At 42.1% G+C, this 19,388-nt stretch overlaps 1 protein-coding gene across 1 annotated transcript in view; it reads right to left on the minus strand.

Moving 5' to 3' along the window:
* EIF2AK3 (eukaryotic translation initiation factor 2 alpha kinase 3) overlaps window positions 1-19,388 on the minus strand; it is a 65,616-nt gene that overhangs the window by 24,593 nt on the left and 21,635 nt on the right. The window contains exons 2-9 of the mRNA XM_008062617.2: window positions 17,120-17,314; window positions 13,799-13,932; window positions 11,482-11,716; window positions 11,098-11,260; window positions 9,131-9,271; window positions 8,407-8,529; window positions 6,562-6,782; window positions 4,615-4,727 (exon numbers count right to left, since the gene is read on the minus strand). Coding sequence (XP_008060808.1) covers window positions 4,615-4,727; window positions 6,562-6,782; window positions 8,407-8,529; window positions 9,131-9,271; window positions 11,098-11,260; window positions 11,482-11,716; window positions 13,799-13,932; window positions 17,120-17,299 — 1,310 coding nt within the window. The 5' untranslated portion in view covers window positions 17,300-17,314. The remainder of the gene's footprint in view (window positions 1-4,614; window positions 4,728-6,561; window positions 6,783-8,406; window positions 8,530-9,130; window positions 9,272-11,097; window positions 11,261-11,481; window positions 11,717-13,798; window positions 13,933-17,119; window positions 17,315-19,388) is intronic.

The raw sequence follows: 19,388 nt of genomic DNA on the forward strand, positions 1-19,388 counted from the left end.
GAAACGGAATGAGACTCCAACTCAAAAAAAAAAAAAAAAAAGTAACTTAATTTTATCACAGTGCTTGAAAATTTTATGGAAAAAGAATCCTGTGATACACAAGTGCTTTTTTAGTCACAAACCTTTTTTAGCCATAACCCTTCCTAGGAACCACAGCTGACATTGGCTGGGCTGCCTCACAAGTCAGCATGCTCATCACCAAAGGATGCAGTCAGACCGAAGCCAGTTTGCCACCTATCCTCACAGGGGTTTCCAGAAACACCCTCCCTCAGAGTCTAGCCTTACTGACTTGTGCTGTACCTCCCAGGCAACTTGCACCATGCTCTCTCACAACTTCAAGCTTTTGCTTCTGTTATTTGTTCTGCTGGGATGGCCTTCCTCTTTGCCTGCAATGTACCCTATTCTTTCATGCTGCTCATCTTGCCACCCCTGCACAGCTTTCTTAGACCCCGTCTTAATGTTCCCATGGCACTCTGCACGAGGTACTTTGAACTGTTTAGACTTCATGTTTTTAGTTATTTGTATGCAGCCTGCTTGTTCCACCACACTGTATTATAGGGGCCATGGATGCAAGAAAGCATTCTTGTTTTTCTCTATATTTCCAGAGCTTGGGCACTACCTGGTAAACTGAAGGTCTAACAAATATCTGTTGAATAAATGCATGAATTAATATGTGCATAAATCAGATGATGTTTGACAGCCTTCATATGGGTAAGTTAATTACCTTATGACTTACACGCTCCTATTAATTCAGTAGCTGCCTCAGCAGGTGAACGCGTGGAGTTGAGGAGGAGAAGAAACAGACCCCAACTCTCCTTGGCCAATTACCCTTCCAGAGAATGAAGAGTAACAATCCGTATTCCTAAAAAGAGCTAGTCAAGGTACCTCAGTACACATTCATCCCCCAATGCAAAAGCCCACAGAGTTCATGTCCTACTTCTGGAGGCTCACTGAATTATCGTCCTATAGTAAGGAAAACACCTATATAAAAATGAATATGTCTTGTAAAAAGAGTAACATCTTATATATAATTACTATAGACCCTGTAAATAGAAGTATCATCTTGCTTAAGTTCCCAGTTTATAAGTGAGAAAGCTGGGATTCGAACTCATGACTGAATCCAGAGTTCATGCTCTTAACAGCACCTAGGACATGGTAGCCACTAAAAAACATTGGGTATTGTTATAGAACTCCCATATTTTAAAAAATAGCTGCACTCATCATAGTGAATAAAGTTTAAAAGATTGGCTTAAGCATAATTCAATTTTGAATATATGACTAATTCATAGCCTGACAAATACATTTTTATTCATGATACCCCATTTATCCCACCCCACTCCCATCTAAACCTGCCTAACTTACAGTTTAAGATTCAATCCAAATGTGACCTCATTTATGATGCTCTCCTAGATCATCACAACAGATTTAAGCATTTCGTTCATGGCTTTTTTCCTATATGTTTAAGTTTTACCCTGTATTAACTTTCCCATAGATATTAAGCGTCTCCAGGTTAGGCCTAGTCTTTTTATTTCTCCAAAAGCCTGAAATATTCTCCTGCACACAGCTGTTTAGAATAAATGTTGAATGAACAATAAATGGCTTTGGTAGCATATTACTTGGTGGGAGTTCTTGTATCCCTTGTTCTGTCCCTCTCTCTCACTACCTACTGGTGTTGACAGCCACTGATGTATTAGCCAGTATCTTTATCAGCAAGGAAATTTTCGCAGTCCTTACCAGTTGTTAGTCACCTAGTACATTTTACTTTGATTATGGAATTCACTGGTTTCCATCCTGAAGCAGCTGGCTTGAGAGAGTGGTAGAATAGCCTTCTTTTTTTTTTAAAGTCGGTGTCTCATTCTGTCGCCCAGACTGGAGTGGTACAGTGGCACACTCACAGCCATGGTTACTGCAACCTTGACCTGCTGGGCTCTGGTGATCCTGCCACCTCAACTTTACAAGTAATTGGAACTATAGGTGCATGCCACTACACCCAGCTAATTTTTTTTACTTATTGTAGAGTCGAGGTCTTGCCAAGTTGCTCAGGCTGGTTTCGAACTCCTGGGCTTAGGCAGTCCTCTCGCCCTGGCCTCCCAAAGTGAAGACTCAGTGACAGCACCAGCCAGGTGACAATACCTTGCAGGCCTTGGGAAAGGCTTTCCAGAAAGCTGTCTGCGGGCTACAACAGTGTCTGGTACGTGGTGCTGCATCTCCCCTGGCCAGGATTCAGTCACAGACCCAGGAATCACGGAGCAGAAATGGGAGTGGCCCACTCACTACTCCTTCTCCTCATGATCCAGTGGTGAAATATTTGCTTCCTGTTCCCATGACCTTATGCTCTGCTGCTAGACCAGAGGTCTTAGTTCCAGAGGGAGGAATGCTTCACCAGAAGACAGAACAACGATCTCACTGAATTGGGAAGCTAAGTTTGCTGCTGAGTGACTTTGAACTTCTCATACCTCTGAATGAAGAAGCAAGAAGGGAGCTACTGTGCTGGCCCGGTGACTGGTCCTGATCCCAAGGGGACACTGGGCTGGCTGCTGCTGCACAGTGAAGGAAAGGAGGAGCAGGTATGGGACGCAACAGGTCCGTTAGAGTGTCTCTTAGTAGATAATGCTCAGAGGCCAAGGTCAATGGAAAATGACCACAATCCAATCCAGGCATGACTACCAATGGCCCAGATACTTTAGGGTGGAAGGTTTGGTCACCCCACCAGACAAAAAACGACAATCAGCTGAGGTGTTCTCTGAAGCAAAGGGAATATGGATGGGTAGCCATAAACACCAGCTGTGACCATGTGATCAGTTACAAAAATGAAGACTGTAAGAGTCGTATTTCCTCATTTTGCTGTGAATGCTTGTATGTGTATGTATCCATATTTATATAGAAACAGATACAGCAAATATCTTTTTTCCCACTAATATAAGATGTATTGACCTTATGTCATAGTATGTAAATACTGATGATTTTACATTACAGGATATCAAGAGTAAGAGAAAACATCACCCAAGGATTTTACCTCCTCTTCTAGGAAGTGGTTTTCAGTTGTATGCCGAATACTTGTATCATGTTAGGCAAAATTATGACCTGATATTGTCTTTATTTGGAGATTAAATATGGTTTAAAAAGATGTATATGAGTGCCAAGCTGGCAGGGGGTGGACCTGTGATGGTTAATTTTATGTGTCAGCCAGGTGCGGTGGCTCACACCTGTAATCCCAGTACTTTGGGAGGTGGAGATGAGAGGATTGCCTTAACTCAGGGGTTCGAGACAAGCCTGAGCAACATGGGGAGACTTCATCTCTACAATAAATCAAAAATGAACTGGGTGTGATAGCTCATGCCTGTTCCAGCTACCTGGAAGGCTGAGGTAGAAGGATCACCTGAACCAAGCAGGTCAAGGCTGCAGTGGCCCTGAGTGTGTCACTGTACTCCAGCCTGGGCAACAGAGTGAGGCTCTGACTCAAAAAAGAAAAATGTATGTGTCAATTTGACTGTGCTGTAGGACACCCAGACATTTAGTCAAACATTACTCTGAGTGTGACCTTGAGAATGTTTTTGGATGACATTAAAATTTAAATTCGTAGACTGAGTAAAGCAGATTACACTCCCTTAATGTGACCAATCAGGTTGAAAGTCTGAATAGCACAAAAAGGCTGCCTACCACCCAGCCGTGCTGGTAATGGGAACTTCCCCTACCTGACTGCCTTGAGCTGGGTCATTGGTCTTTTCCTGGCTTCAGACTTGAACTAAACTATTGTCTCTTCTTGAGTCTTGAGCCTTTGGCCTTTGGACTAGCGCTTATATCACTGGTTCCTTGGTTGTCTGGCCTTTGGACTCAAACTGGAATCACGCCATCGGCTGTCCTGGGTCTCCAGCTTCTTCCAGACAGAACAAAAATGGAAAAAAATAGCTGAGGATTAAGAAACATGGAGACTGGCCGGGCTCAGTGGCTCAGCCTGCAATCCCAGCACTTTGGGAAGCCAAGGCAAGTGGACTGCCTGAGCCCGTGGGTTCAAGACCCATCTGGGCAACTTAGCGAGACTCGTCGCTACAATAAATCAAAAATTTGCTGGGCATGATAGCATGCGCCTATAGTTCCGGCTACTTGGAAGGTTGAGGCGGAAGGATAGGCTGGAGCCCACCAGGTTGAGGCTGCAGTGGCCGGAAGCGTGCCCCTGTACGCCAGTCTGGGCGACAGAGTAAGACTCCAACTCAAAAAAAAAAAAGAAACATGGAGATTTATATCATACTCTAATAAATATAATAATAATTATTTGGTACTATAAATGCCAATCTCACAACACAGAAGACCCTAAATAACTAAGTCACTGGAGTAAAAACTTAATTTAGTGGTTGAAATTCTAAGCTACTATAACAACCTATTTTTATCCTTCTTAGGGTACATACCACTTTTAATAAATTTAAGGGTCTTGAATTTATCTATTTATTTATTTGTTTATTAAGGGTTGAGTTTATATTTTACTTATCTAGATAGTCATACTTTTTTTAAAAAAGCAGTTAAACAAGATCTTAGTTTAGAAGTCATTTCTTCTCTGCTTCAAATGGTTACTATCATAAGTTAATAATGCACATCTATATTTTATAAGACTCTTACCGTGATATGTATCCAGAGTTTTTTATGTCATTCCAGCTACTGTCACTGGCTTCGCCAGAAAGAGAATCATACTTATTTTCAGTCTGACACTGAGTTTCAGACTCCATCCTTTGCTGATAAGGTAAAAAAACAAAATTACTACCAGTACAAGGCTCAACTGAAGTCAGCTAATTAGCTTAGGTTATAAAATAAAATAACATTAAAAAAATAAATAGCATGGAAAAAAAACAGCATTATAAAAACATAAAATACAGTATTTTACTACATTATAGTAAAAAAAAAAGGTTTATCTTCCCACTGCCATCCCTCTAGTTTTCAAGGGATTGTGTTTCTTTATAATCTGCTTATATTATATGTGCAGTATACTACGTAACTAGATAGAAAGAGAAAGTGCACATATGTAAGTATAAACTTCTAGGCAAGACCAGAGTTACTTCTTTCCCAACCTATTCTGTAGATGCTTTACAAATGCTTTCCATACTAGGAAACTGAAGTTGGCAATGTCTAATCTGCAACGCCCCTTCCCCAACATCTCCTAAAGGGTTTTCCAAAGGATGGTAACTATTGTTATGGTCAGATTGAGGGACTGCATGTCCTCTGTTTAGTCGCTGATTCTTTCAGTAAATCTTTACTGAGCTCTGATGAAGTGCTAGGCACTGTGTAAGGGGCTGGGGAGACGGTGGCAAACAATGTTGACTGGTCCTTGTCCTTAAGAATGTACCATCTAGAGGCAGAGAGAGAAATGAGGAATTATCTGTTCAAGAATTTAGTAAGGGGAGCACAGGATGGCCTAAGACATAGGCAGGGAATCTAACACAGAAACAGGAGGTCGAGGGAGACTTTCCATGGGACAGGACAACTAATTTCAAACCAAAAGCTACCAAGGAGTTAATCCCGTGAGAGGGAAGGGAAGGGAGAAGAGGTGGGGAACAAGGTTCAAAGGCAAGGTCGGAGGGAGGAGGTCCAGCAAAGCAAGAGCCACAGAAAGGAAGGACAGAACGAAGCTCCACACGGTGCCCGAGCATGGGGGGTGGGGAGAAACGGACAGGGTGGAGGTGAGAGACAGTCACAAACCATTCAGTACCCTGCACGATCTAAGAAGTGTGGATTTCAGCCCGCCAGTAATGGGGAGCTCATTGCTAGAGGCCGTTAGGCCAGGGAATGCAGCTGGAGAGCTGGGTGTGGAGAACACACTGGAGACAGCAACAGGACTAAGGACCAGGAGGCCCGTGAGAGGCTCTTTCAGATTCAGGAGAGGCGGTGTGATGCCGTTTGTGCCAGGGAAACAGAAATTGGCATGTCAAGAAGACAAACCTATTGAGGAGGAAGAATTTGACAGAACTTGAAGACTGAGGAGAGGGGGATGAATGATTTCTGGCTTTGGTGACTGAGTAAGGCAGTACACTTCATGAAGAGAGAAAAGTGCCGTGGGACAGACGGGGGATGGGAATGGGATGGAATAGGTTGAGATACGGCCCGCTTGAGGAACCCGTGCAGCACCACTAGACAGCTGGTCCTGAGAAACGGGTCTGGGATCAGCACGTAAGAAGATTACAGCTAGGAAAGTAGGGGAGACCCCCCCTAAGGGGAGGCTGTGGGGTACAAAGAGACAAGAGCGGCCCTGGGGAATTCTGAAGTTGTCAGGAGAAGCTGAGGAAGATGAGGTCGTGAGGCATCCACACCAAACCCAGGAAGGAGACCAGGAGAGCACGGTGTCAAGGCCGCCAGGTAAGAAGGGTTGGAGAGGTGTCCGACAGTGTCAAACACCAAGTGGTTCCGTGAGATGTGGACTGAAGAGCACCCGTGATACTGAACAAGAGAAGACCACTGACGTCTTCGGCAAGAGCAGCTTCAGTGGAGTGCGGGGGGGGGATGCCAGGCGGTAAGGGGCTGAAGGGTAAACGGAAGGTGAAGTGGAAACCGAGTGCAGGCAACACTGCTTCTTACCCTGTGAGGATGAGGCTGGAAAAGTCTGCGCACGATAAAAGTTGTTGCCACGATGCAAAACAAAATCGTTCCAACTATTTCTTTCCACCAGTGTAAGAGGAGAACAGGGTCCTTTCTGCGGACGTTCTTGCTGTGATTCGGGCTGTCGAGGAATCTGACTGTGATGTGTGTGCTCCGTTTGTTTCTTTCCCTTTTGTAGTACGGCAGATAATAGCCATTGTCTTCAAAAACAAACATTAACAGAGCTTTTTAAAGGTAAGCCAAAACAGACTCATCTTTAATTATTAAAAATTATCTATTTTCTTATGACTTATGCGAATTCAAGTTTCATCTCTCTTCTATAATATTTCAAACATCTTTATTTGCCTTACTTTTTTTCCTTAAATACATTCTCCTGTATTCAATAAAGGTCTTACTACTTTTTTTTTTTTTTTTTGAGTCAGAGTCTCTCTGACTCAAAAAAAAAAAAATAAAAGGCTGGAGTGGGGCAACATGCTCATGGCCACCGCAGCCTCTACCTGCTGGGCTCAGGCAATCCTTCCACCTCAGCCTTCCAAATAGCTGAAACGACAGGTGTACACCATCATACCCAGCTAATTTTTTGATTTATTGCAAAGACGAGGTCCTGTCAAGTTGCCCAGGCTGGTCTGGAACTCCTGGCAATCCTCTTGCCTCTGCCTCCCAAAGTGCTGGGATGACAGGTGGGAGCCACCATGCCCGGCCACATTTTCTTTACATTAAAAAATAAGACTACAGAAAAATCTTTTTTTTTGTTTGAGTTGGAGTCTCACTCCATCGCCCAGACTGGAGTGCAGTGGCTGCTCCCGGCCACCGCAGCCTCGACCTACTGGGCTCCGGCGATCCTTCCGCTTCAGCCTTCCGAGTAGCCGGAATTACAGGCGCGCACTACCACACCCGGCTAATTCAGAAAAACCTTAAGGGCCACCTCATTCATGATTAATAATTCAATTCTTTACATACAAGAAGTAGTACTGAATCCTCTTTCAAGATATTTTAAGCCTCCCTTTCACTTGGTATCAGTAAAATATCAAATTTTATCACCAACCATTATTCACAGGCTGAAAGGAAAATAACCATGTTCTTTTGTTCAGTTTGGGCTGTCAAAAAGAGTTTGTCCCAGAAAACTGCCTGTTTTTTTTTGTCTTCTATTTTGCACTATATGGGCTGACTACACAATTCTCTCTTACCTTGTCTTTTGATTAATATGAGATAAAGTCTGCTGTTTTTTAGTTTAAAGCCTTCTGTTTTTATTTAAAACCAGTTTAAGTTGTGTACTAATCCTCCCATTCTAGTATCTGCAGTAAGGAGTCTATGAGGAGTTTTTGTCTGATGTAGATTTGACGACTTTTAAAAATATCTAACTGTTCAAAACACTTTCACATCTGAATATATCCTAACTTTTAAAAATTGCCACTTACTATACAGGAATGTATTTCATGTCAAATTTTACCCTATTCCTGACTTTTGAACTAATTTCTTTTGTAAAAAAAATTAAAATAGCCTTATTTGCATAATTTTCACAGTTTTATAAAAAAACCTCTCTTCTTCACTAGGCTACTATATGGTCTATATTACACAGGCTAATAAGAGGTAATGACAAGAATCAACAGAGACTCTATGTGCATAATCTCATTTAGGTCTCTCAACAAACCAATACAATAATCTTAGGATTATCATTCTTGTTTTACAGACAAAAGAACTGAGACACAGAGAAGTCAGGTATGCCCAAGACATTTTATTTTCTACGCTCCAAGTAACTTTCCTTCATTTGAATTCTCCTAATTAATTTCAAGTAAATAAATAAAACTCAGTATTTTCACTTACCATATGGATATTGCAAGATGGAAAGTGCACCATTACTATACTCTTCATGAGAAAACTTATCATTACTAAGACACTTATCAAATTCATCAGACCCCACCAAGACAGGAGTTCTAGAAGGAGAATCTAAAAGAAAATGACAAAATCTTAATTGCCATGACTTTAATGAAAATGCATATACTCATTCATTGAACAAAGTGATATTCAATTACAGCAGTTCAAACATGTAAACCAAACAAACGGCTCTTAGAGTCCACAGGAACTATGAGTAATTTAAACCAAACATGATGTGACGTGTGTAGTCAAAAACACACGCAAGTTACAGAAAGATAATAAAAGAAGTACCCAGCATCTGAATTCAATTCATTTATATCTCAAAGAATATGATGTGATAAGCAGATAAGTTTTATCTAAATGGTTTTAATATAAATATGTTAAGAGCTGTGACTTTGGCATGGTCAGTGAATTAAAAGTTATTCTGAGTTGCATAGAAAAATATTTTATTAACATTTATTTTTATAGAGGCAATTGCTGCTTTGAAGAAATAATGTTCTAAATAATAATTAAAATTCATTATTAACATCTAAAATACCCTCATAGTTTATCAATAAAATATAAAGCATATAATAGTTCTTATCTCTGCAATATTTAAAACTAGGGCAAAGGCAGTCAGGATTAAGTCTCTGAACACTTTAACAGTATTTATAAAATTTTATAATTCACTTACGAATTAAGGGTTTCCACTTGATCGTTGGCAAAGGAATAACAGCATTTTCATTACTGACAGATTCCAAGGCCTTAGGACTTGTAGGAAACTTCTCTGAAATTCTGACTGATGACTGCAGATACAGCTGGCCTCTGTACATTCCTGAATCAACCAGAACACTGCCCATTATGCATTGACTTTTTTTTTTTTTAAAGATTTTAAAAAATAAAATTAGAAAAATTCCTGTAACTTCTACATGTGCTACATAGGTCTTTTCAAGAAGAAATATGCCTGAAGCGCTCAAAAATAAACTCAACAGTTATTCAACAAAAAACAGGAGGGAAAAGTTATATACAAGGGCCATACGAAGTTTCTCACTGAGTAATAGCACGTTTTTAGTCACTGCAGAAAACTGACAGTAGAAGAATTTAAAGATAAGAAGTCACTGTCCTCTCATGAGCCAAACAGCTTAAATGAAGTAACTTTCTCCTTACAGTTTACCTGTAAATACTTTTAATTCCAGAAATACCGCTAACAACTCAAACACTATCACAACACAAGTGTGACACATTATTCCTTTAAATTCTTGCTTTTTATTTAGATTGAAAGGTGGTGGCACACTGATAGCGCTCATAAAATTTTATGAGTATTTGATGACTAGTTCAAATAACTGGGTGCAAGAGGTTTCACTTTCAAAAGAGGGTTATATTAAAGGCTTTCAGTTGCCCAGAAGCACACCTGAATTTTATTTTTTAGATCAGTTGTATAGAGGCATAGAAAAAAATAATAACCCTAATCTTGAAGGGGCAGGAGCACAAATGGACAGGGAGGCAAATATACACACAGATGCAAATACAAAAAGGCGTAGACTTTGGGGATATGTGCGTGTGTGTAAATAAAAAGACAAGGTCTCACTGTGTCACCCAGGTTGAAGTGCAGCAAATATACACACAGATGCAAATACAAAAAGGCGTAGACTTTGGGGATATGTGCATGTGTGTAAATAAAAAGACAGGGTCTCACTGTGTCACCCAGGCTGAAGTGCAGGGGCATGACCACAACGCATTGCAGGCTCAAGTGATCCTCCCACCTCAGCCTCAGCAGTAGGTGGGACTATAGGCATGTACCACTATGCCCAGCTTAGAAGCAATTTTAAATCATGCTACATAATAAGAATATTCCTAAGCCTTTCTAACACAGATCTCAGAGGAAAAGAATACACTATAGAAATTAAAAGTTTCCGAATTGGACAAATGGAGAAATAGCAGGAATGGAAATCAAAGTATAAATCTTTTTTTTTTATTTTTCAGTTTAAGTATCACTCTGTTGCCCAGGTTGGAGTGCAGTGACATGCTCACGGTCACTGCAGCCTCGACCTGCTGGGCTCAGGCAATCCTTCCACCTCAGTTTTCCAAGTAGCTGGAACTACAGGTATGTGCCATCACGCCTGGCTAATTTTTCTTTATTTATTGTAGAGATAAAGTCTTGCCAAGTTACCCAGGCTGGTCTTAAATTCGTGGGGTCAGGCAGTCCTCTAACCTTGGCCTCCCCAAGTACTGGGATTATAGGCGTGAGCCACTGCACCTGGACAGAAGTATAAATCGTAACGGCAGCCAGATTCAGAGAATATATTAGGATTTAAAACTACCACAGGCACTCCTGAATCTAAGGCCGGGCACAGTGGCTCATGTCTAATCCCAGCACTCTGGGAGGTCAGGGTAAGGAGAATTGCTTGATCCCAAGAGTTCAAGACCAGCTTAGGCAACATAGCAAGACCTCATCTCTACAACAAATAAAATATTAGCCGGCGTGGTAGTACACGCCTGTAGTCTCAAGTAAGGAAGCTGAGGTGGAAGGATCACCTGAGTCCTAGAAGTTGAGGCAGAGGTGAGCTATGACAGTGCCACTGCACACTAACCTGGGCAACAGAGTGAAATTACAACTCAAAAAAAGAGAAAAAAATCACCAAATAAGACACATTTACTCACCCAAGTAGACACTGTTTTCTGTGGCTCCTCGAGCAGCTTCTACAATGTCTTCTTCATCTTCTAAAACTCCATCATTAGATGTATAACTTGTATCATCAAAAAGACTGATGGGAATGACTTTCCCATTCTTAAGTAACCAGGCAGATGCAATTGGAGTACAAAACTAAATAAAAACAGAAAAAAGATTTTGAGCGATTCAAGTAGTAGTTATGTAGTTTCAACTCATATCACTTAAAACCACATTTTCCTAAAGCATAGAGAACAAGTTGAGAGCCCCAAGTGGCAGTAATTTTGTAGCAGCACGTCAAAGCCTTCCACCCAATAAGTTTGGCCAAACCGGGAGAAGAAGAAACATACTTATACATTCTCAGTGGTTCTAGGTACCTGGTATTCCCATTCCAGATGTCCTCCCTTCTTACTAAATGCTATGACCTTCCAGTCAGCAACTGAGACCTTTATCACTGTGTCCATCATGGAAGCTTCCTGTTCTTCCACGTCTGAGATAATTCTAGACTCTTCTTTGTTCTCAGTAGGTTTAAAGGTGCTTTCGATAAATCCGGCTCTAGCTTCCAAGTCTGGAATATACCGAAGCTCAAAGTGGCCAACACTGAAATTCCACCTTAAATTTACAAAGGCGTGTTTTAGAAAATTTACATTTAAATAAATGGACCAAATAATTCAGAGCTCTACAAAACTGAAGAAGCAAACTTATGTGATGAGAAAAAGAACCACCGCTGGAAAGGGGCTCTTGCTGATACACGCCACAAGAGGGCGCAGGAGAACTTCATTCTGACCCATTAGAAACAACGGTTCTTAGAGTTGTGGGCTGGCAGAAGCTAAGGGACAGGTTTTTCTCTCAGAGATTAAAAAATTTTGTTTGCACTTTCACATCAAGTGATTTTCTCGAAGCACATCAAAGTCACCTTAAAATAAGTTAGCGTGTAGTCAGCCTTACCTCTTACTTAAGGGCTGGGCACATTTCATTCAAAAAGTGCAGAGAAATTAGTATATTATCCCAATAAACCAGTGTAAAAGGCAAGATGAAAGCACTGATTTTAGATTCATGTGAAAACATGGCCTCAAAAGGCAATGTGATTCAGTATACCAAATGTGAAGGCTGGCAGGGAGTGGTGGCTCAAGCCTGTCATCCCAGCACTTTGGGAGGCCGTGGGGAGAGGACTGTCTGAGCCCAGGGGTTCGAGACCAGTCTGGGCAACTTGGCGAGACCTCATCTCTACAATAAATCAAAAAAATAAATTAGCCGGGCATGGTGGCTCACGCCTGTAGTTCCAATTTCTTGTAAGGCTGAGGCAGAAGGATCGCCTGAGCCCAGCAGGTCAAGGCTGCGGTGGTCGTAAGCATGCCACTTCACTCCAGCATGGGCGACAGAGTAAAACACCAACTCAAAATTAAAAAAATAAATAATTAAATGTGAAGGCCATACCACCTCAGCTCCAATCCCAGATTTCTACCAAAATATGGCCTTTCCTAAGTTTCAGTGGCCTTATCCATAAAGTGACAGTAACAATGTTTCCTTTGTAATTAGTAAATAGCAAATAGAAAAACCACTCAACAATTGACAGTATAGCATCTTATCACTCAGATATAAAATGGCATAGCTAAAAATTCTAACATCTACTGAAAAAAAGATATACTTAAGGAGCATGATGTCAGAACCCCCAAAAGCTTCCTATTCTGTTAACTAAAAATTCTGCTAAGTTGTACATCTGCTTCTATGGTGGCTGTGCTCCCCTGTGCTCCCCATAAGCACTCAAACACTTAAAAACAAAACAAAAGCCCATCAGGAAAAGGATCAGGATATCAGCAGATACAAAGCACTATTCACTATTCCAAAGCAGAAAGGACAAATACATTCTTAACTGAGTTTGCGAGAACAATGTTCAGCAAAGAAAATTGAATTATCATATCAGATTAGACAAAACCTGAGCGTCTGGTTCATTTTCAAAAGATACAGATGGGATCTAAAGTTATTTTTACTCCCAGGCAATTTAAAACTTAAATATTAGGTTTAGAAAACCAAGTACATGATTTAGGATCAGCATACCTAATCTAGGTATCTTATTTTTTATTTTTATTTTTAAGTTGGAGTCTGACTCTGTCACCCAGGCTGAAGTGCAGTGGCATGCTCACGGCCACTGCAGCCTCGACCTGCTGGGCTCAGGTGATCCTTCCACCTCAGCCTTCCAAGTAGCTGGAACCACAGGCATGTGCCACCATGTCCGGCTAATTTCTTTCTTTATTTTTTTATTGTAGAGATGAGGTCTCACCATGTTGTTCAAGCTGGTCTCGAACCCCTGAGCTCAGGCAATCCACTCACCTTGGCCTCCCAAAGCGCTGGGATTACAGGCTGAGCCACCGAGCTGGTCAGCTTTCTGCATTTCAAAGAGCTTTGAGCAGTGAGGTTGCTATGAAAAATATCATTAACCAGAGACTAAACTAATATGTAGTCATGGGTAAGATTCTGGTTACCACATCCTGAGGCATATGGTGAGTTCATTTCGGAACTTGCTACCAACCATGAGGCCCTTTTAAATTTAGGGTCCACATTTCTCTTAAAAGAGTAGCCTGCTCTTAGGGCAACAAAATAGCTCGCAAAATCTTCACAAAGAAAGAGCTGATGGAGTTTGGTATTAGCTATGCTTTTAAATAGTATCAGCAGCAGCATTATCTGAATACACACTTCTCACTGCCACTACGAGGTCCAACGGCTCTGACAGTTTTCTGGGTACGCTGCAGAAGCAGAATGTCTTCTTCTTGCTCCACTTCATCACTATCCCACTGGCGACAGCCCAAAGCGGAACAGATGTACCTCACCTGAAAAATCAAATGTAAAGTTAGTAAAGGACATAAGTCATAGGAGATCAGAGACAAAGGAATCTTGATAACTTTTTAAAAGTAAAAGGAGGCCAGGCGCAGTGGCTCAAGCTGGTAATCCCAGCACTTTGGAAGACCAAGGCGAGACGATTACCTGAGTTCAGGGGCTTGAGACCAGCCTGGGCAACTTGGTGAGACCTTGTCTCTGCAATAAATAAATAAATTAGCCGGGCGTGGTGGTGTGCAATTATAGTTCCAGCTACTTGGAAGGAAGGCTAAGACAGAAGGATCGCCTGAGCCCAGCAGGTCAAGGCTGTGGTGGCTGTGAACGTGCCACTGCACTCCAGCCTGGGTGACAGAGTAAGATTCCGACTCAAAAAAAAAAAAAACAGGAAAAGGAAAGGAAATGTGTAAGAAGTATTCAAGTAATATAAGAAGTACCAGTTAAATTACTAACTTCTAAAATGAGTTGTTTAGAACCATAAAAGTACCAATGAATATTTATTTCAGGGAACTATTTTAAGGATCAGTTGATTTATTTGTTTTTAGAAACAGGCTCTCCCTTTGTTGCCCAGAATGGAGTGCAGTGGTGCAATCCTAGCTCACTGTAACCTCAAATTTCTGGGCTTTGGCCATCTTCTCACTTCAGCCTCCTGAGTAACTAAGACTAGAGGCACATGTCACCAGGTCTGGCTAATTTTTTTATTCTTTGCAGAGACAGGTCTTGCTATATTGCCCATGCTGGTATTAAACTCCTGGCCTCAGGCAATCGTGAGTCACTGTGCCCAGTTGATTTTAATAATTTAGAAGGGCTAGGTGTGGTGGCTCCTGCCTGTAATTCCAGCACTTTGGGAGGCTGAGGCAGGAGGACCGCTCAAGGCCAGGAGTTCGAGACCAGCCTCAGCAACATAGTGAAACCTTGTTTCTACCAAAAAGAAAAAAAAAAAGAATGTGAATAATTTTAGTCTACTTTGCAGATTTTCATGACATATACAAGAAGAAATGAATAGTCCATTGTGACAGCATAGCAGCAATAGCACTAATAAAACTCCAGGTGAGTTTTAAAAAAAAATCAACTTCAGAGTTTTTGTAGAAAAGAAGTATTTGAATTTTTTTTTTTTTTTGAGTTGGAGTCTCACTCTGTTGCCCAGACTTGAGTGCAGTGGCATGCTCACGGTCACTGCAGCCTCGACCTGCTGGGCTCAGGTGATCCTTCCGCCTCAGTCTTCCAAGTAGCTGGAACTACAGGCACGTGCTCCACCACACCCAGCTAATTTTTTGGTTTATTGTAGAGATGAGGTCTTGCCACGTTTCCCAGGCTGATCTCGAACCCATGAGCTCAGGCAATCCTCTCACCCTGGCCTCCCAACGTGCTGGAATTATAGGCGTGAGTCCCTGCGCCCGGCCCCATATTTGATTTTTAAACATTTGAAACTTTTCTAATAACTTTTATTTAAAAGTACTTCCTTCAAGTCTTCATTAAAAGAAAAAGGAAGCTGCTGGGCTCGGTGGCTCAGCCTGTAATCCCGCGCCTTTGGGAGGTTGAGGTGAGTGGATTGCCTGAGCCCGCAGGTTCAAGACCCACCTGGACAACTTGGCGAGACCTCATCTCTACAATAAATCAAAAAATCAGCCAGGCATGGTAGCGCATGCATGTAATTCTGGCTACTCGGAAAGCTGAGGTGGCAGGATCGCCGGAGCCCAGCAGGTCGAGGCTGCGGTGGCCGGGAGCGGCCACTGCGCTCCAGTCTGAGTGACAGAGTGAGACTCCAACTCAAAAAAAAAAAAAGAAAAAGAAAAAGGAAGACTCAGCATGATCCAAATGAAAATCCTCACCAAAAAGAGCATACCTTCCAGAACACCAGATTTTTGTAGCAGCAGCACATCCAATCAGAGAACTAGATGGTTGGGTTCAATTCTGTTGCTTTACAGACAAAAATATTGAAACAAAGATGGAAAAACGGCCAGACCAGACGGCACGGCCTCCTCAACACAATGCAGATGCAAGTCGGCAGGGAGGCAGAGAAGCAGCAGCAAGTGCAAGAAGCTGCAGTGGGCCTGGAGCTTATTCAAGGTCTGAAAAGCTCAAGGGTAATTTCATTAAATGAAATTTAATGATTTCATTAACATCTGAAAAGCTCAAGGATAAAAAGATCATGTTTGTAGTCTTCCTTATTTTAGTCTATAGACCACACATAAAATGTTCGCATATCAAAGTTAAGGGCTTAAAAAAGATTTTTTTACTTTTTTCCTTTTACTTAAAAAAATTTTTTTTGAGTTGGGGACCTGCCGCCCAGGTTGGAGTGCAGTGGCATGCTCACGGCTACTACAGTTTCAACTTGCTGGGTTCAGGCATTCCTTCCGCCTCAGCCTTCCAAGTAGCCGGGACTACAGGCACAGGCAACCAGGCTGGGCTAATTTTTTTTATTTATTGTAGATACAAGGTCTCACCATGTTGCCCAGGCTGGTCGCTAACTCGTGGGCTCAGGCAATCTTCTCACCTCAACCTCCCAAAGTGTTGGGATAACTGGCATGAGCAACTGCACCCAGCTTCCTTACCTTCTTGGAAAAAAATGTTTTAAATTAACTATTCCTAATAACAGATTTACATCATAAGACCCAATCATAGAAGCAAATTATATTATGATTCTATCCCAAGAAAGTCTAGGTGATTAGCAGCAGCATGACTTTGCTGTCAGAAAGAACTCAGTTACATCTGATCTTGAAGGTCTGAGTTTCAGTTTTCTCATCTTTAAAATGAGTGTCAACTTTCCTCTTGGGTTGCCTTATTACAGCCTCAAACTAGATAAATGAGTAGTATCAATAATTCTTATTTGGATTATTATTAATCTTTGGATGGTTCCCCATCCGGCAAAATGTGAAAAAAAAGTTACCCTTAAAAATATTGTGCAGATTCAAAATAATGTATGAAAAAAAAAAGCACCTGAAACACAGACTACATTCCTAATGTTCTTCCTCCTGCTATTCCTGGCTCTGTCTTTTATTCTGCTGTCTTTGATAAATTTAGTTTTCTCTTTCTATTTCACAGTTCTCTTATTAAAACAAATGACATCCTCAGGGGAAAATTATAATAAACTTCAGCTAGCAATAATAAAGTTTAATAAATTACTTCTTCTATCCCAATTTATTCTGCTTTTCCCCAAATAAATTCCACATTTTCACTCACCTTTCCACTATATGCACTGAGTCCATACGTAGTGAGGGATTTTCCTCCAACCAAAACAACATCATCTCCAAATTTATAAGAAGATTCAAGAAGTGATTCAACTGTGAAAGGAACTGTTTCCATGCTCTCACGGTCTCGGTCCCACTGGAAGAGGTCTCCATCCAGGGAAGGAATGATCATCTTGTTCCCAAATACCTAAAACAAAAGCTAAATATTTATAAAGAGTCCTATTTATCTATCTATCTATCTATCTATCTATCTATCTATCTATCTATCTATCTATCTATCTATCTATCTATCTGAGTTGGAGTCTCACTCGGTCGCCCAGGTTGGAGTGCAGTGGCATGTTCACGGCTACTGTAGCCCCAATCTACTGGGTTCTGGTGATCCTTCCACCTCAGCCTTCCAAATAGCTGGAACTATAGGCATACACCACCATGCCTGGCTGATTTGTTTTATTTATTGTAGAGATGAAGTCAGGCTGGTCTCAAACTGGTGGGCTCAGGCAGTTCTCTCACTGCAGCCTCCCAAAGTGCTGGGATTATAGGTATGAGTCACCACGCCCAGCCTAGGAGTCATAACTTTAAAAGAAGAATAGTATCTAAGAGTTGGAGTCTTGAGCCTGATACATTCCAACCTCTTCTGAGTCGCACATGAAGCAGCCCAGCCTGTCAACCAAAAGTAGCTTTAAAGAGCTGCCAACCACTCCCAAGGCCATGGGCTAAGAGAGTCCCATAATAACAGGTGAGTGACCTAGAGTTTTTGATCAAGTGAGTTCAAGAAGAGATTAGTAATAGAGTTTTTATAGCCATTAATATGTTAATGTGGAATACGACTTTCTAGTAAGTGGATAAAACATGCAGTATTTTCTAAGCTTATTTTATCCAGGCCAATTACTGTCAAAAACTCAGAACCAAGTAACATAGGTTTAGAGATGCTGATTCAAGCATTTTCCCACCCCTCTTTATTTGCTGTCCCAAGTCTGCTAGGAGCTAGAAGTCTGGTAACTACGCTTACAGGTTTTATGTTCTTAGTTGCCTTTCCTTTTTTGACAATGCGTATTGAGGGCCCACCCCCGTGCCAGGCACATTCTGGTGGTTAGGACAGATCAGTGAGCCAACAAACAAAAAACAGCACCGTCCTTGTGGAGCTTCAACTCTGGTGTCAGGAGACAACAACACAACAAACACATAAATTACACAGTATGTTAGATCAGGGGTCCCCAGCCCCTGGGTCCCATGAGGAACCAGGCCACACAGCAGGAGGTGAGTGGCGGGCGAGTGAGCAAAGCTGCATCTTGCATTTACAGCCACTCCCCGTTGCTTGCATTACCACCTGAGCTCCACCTCTTGTCAGATCAGGGGTGGCATTAGATTTTATTTTTATTTATTTATTTTGAGTTGGAGTCTCACTCTGTCGCCCAGACTGGAGTGCAGTGGCCGCTCCCGGCCACCGCAGCCTCGACTGCTGGGCTCCGGCGATCCTTCCGCCTCAGCCTTCCAAGTACCTAGAATTACAGGCGCGCGCTACCACGCCCGGCTAATTTTTTGATTTTTATTGTAGAGATGAGGTCTCGCCTGCCCAGGCGGGTCTCGAACCCACGGGCTCAGGCAATCCACTCACCTCAGCCTCCCAAAGGCACAGGATTACAGGCTGAGCCACCGAGCCTGGCTGGCATTAGATTTTCACGGGAGCACAAACCCTAACGTGAACCAAGCATGTGAGGGATCTAGGTTGCAAGCTCCTTATAACAGTCTAACGCCTGATGATCCTAGGTGGAGCCGAGGCGGCAATGCTAGCACTGGGGAGCGGCTGCAAGTACAGATGAACATGACTGGGGAGGTTGGACTGCACAGAGGCCATCATAAGTCAGTTGCTTGCAGACTCATATCAAGACCCTATCCAGAACTGGCAAGTGAGTTGACGTACTTCAGTCATACAGCTGCATCTGGGGGCAGGCTTTATTCAGAATTCAACACTTATTTTAGCCCACGTGTGGCCCGCCCAGTATTTTATTTTCCACTTCCATTTGCACCTCTTCCTGACACTATGCACATGTCTCATTCACAGTTTTGGTAGGCCCACAAGCCAGCACTGTCCAAGATGAGTAAAATACAAATGTCCCTGGGGCTTCTTTGAAAAGGGGGAACGGCTGGGCTCGGTGGCTCAGCCTGTAATCCCAGCACTTTGGGAGGCTGAGGTGAGTGGATTGCCTGAGCCTGCGGGTTCAAGACCCGCCCGGGCAACTTGACAAGACCTCATCTCTACA

This window comes from Carlito syrichta, unplaced genomic scaffold (assembly GCF_000164805.1).
Source record: "Carlito syrichta isolate Samal-C Ts95f unplaced genomic scaffold, Tarsius_syrichta-2.0.1 Scaffold305760, whole genome shotgun sequence".
Classification (NCBI taxonomy): domain Eukaryota; kingdom Metazoa; phylum Chordata; class Mammalia; order Primates; family Tarsiidae; genus Carlito; species Carlito syrichta.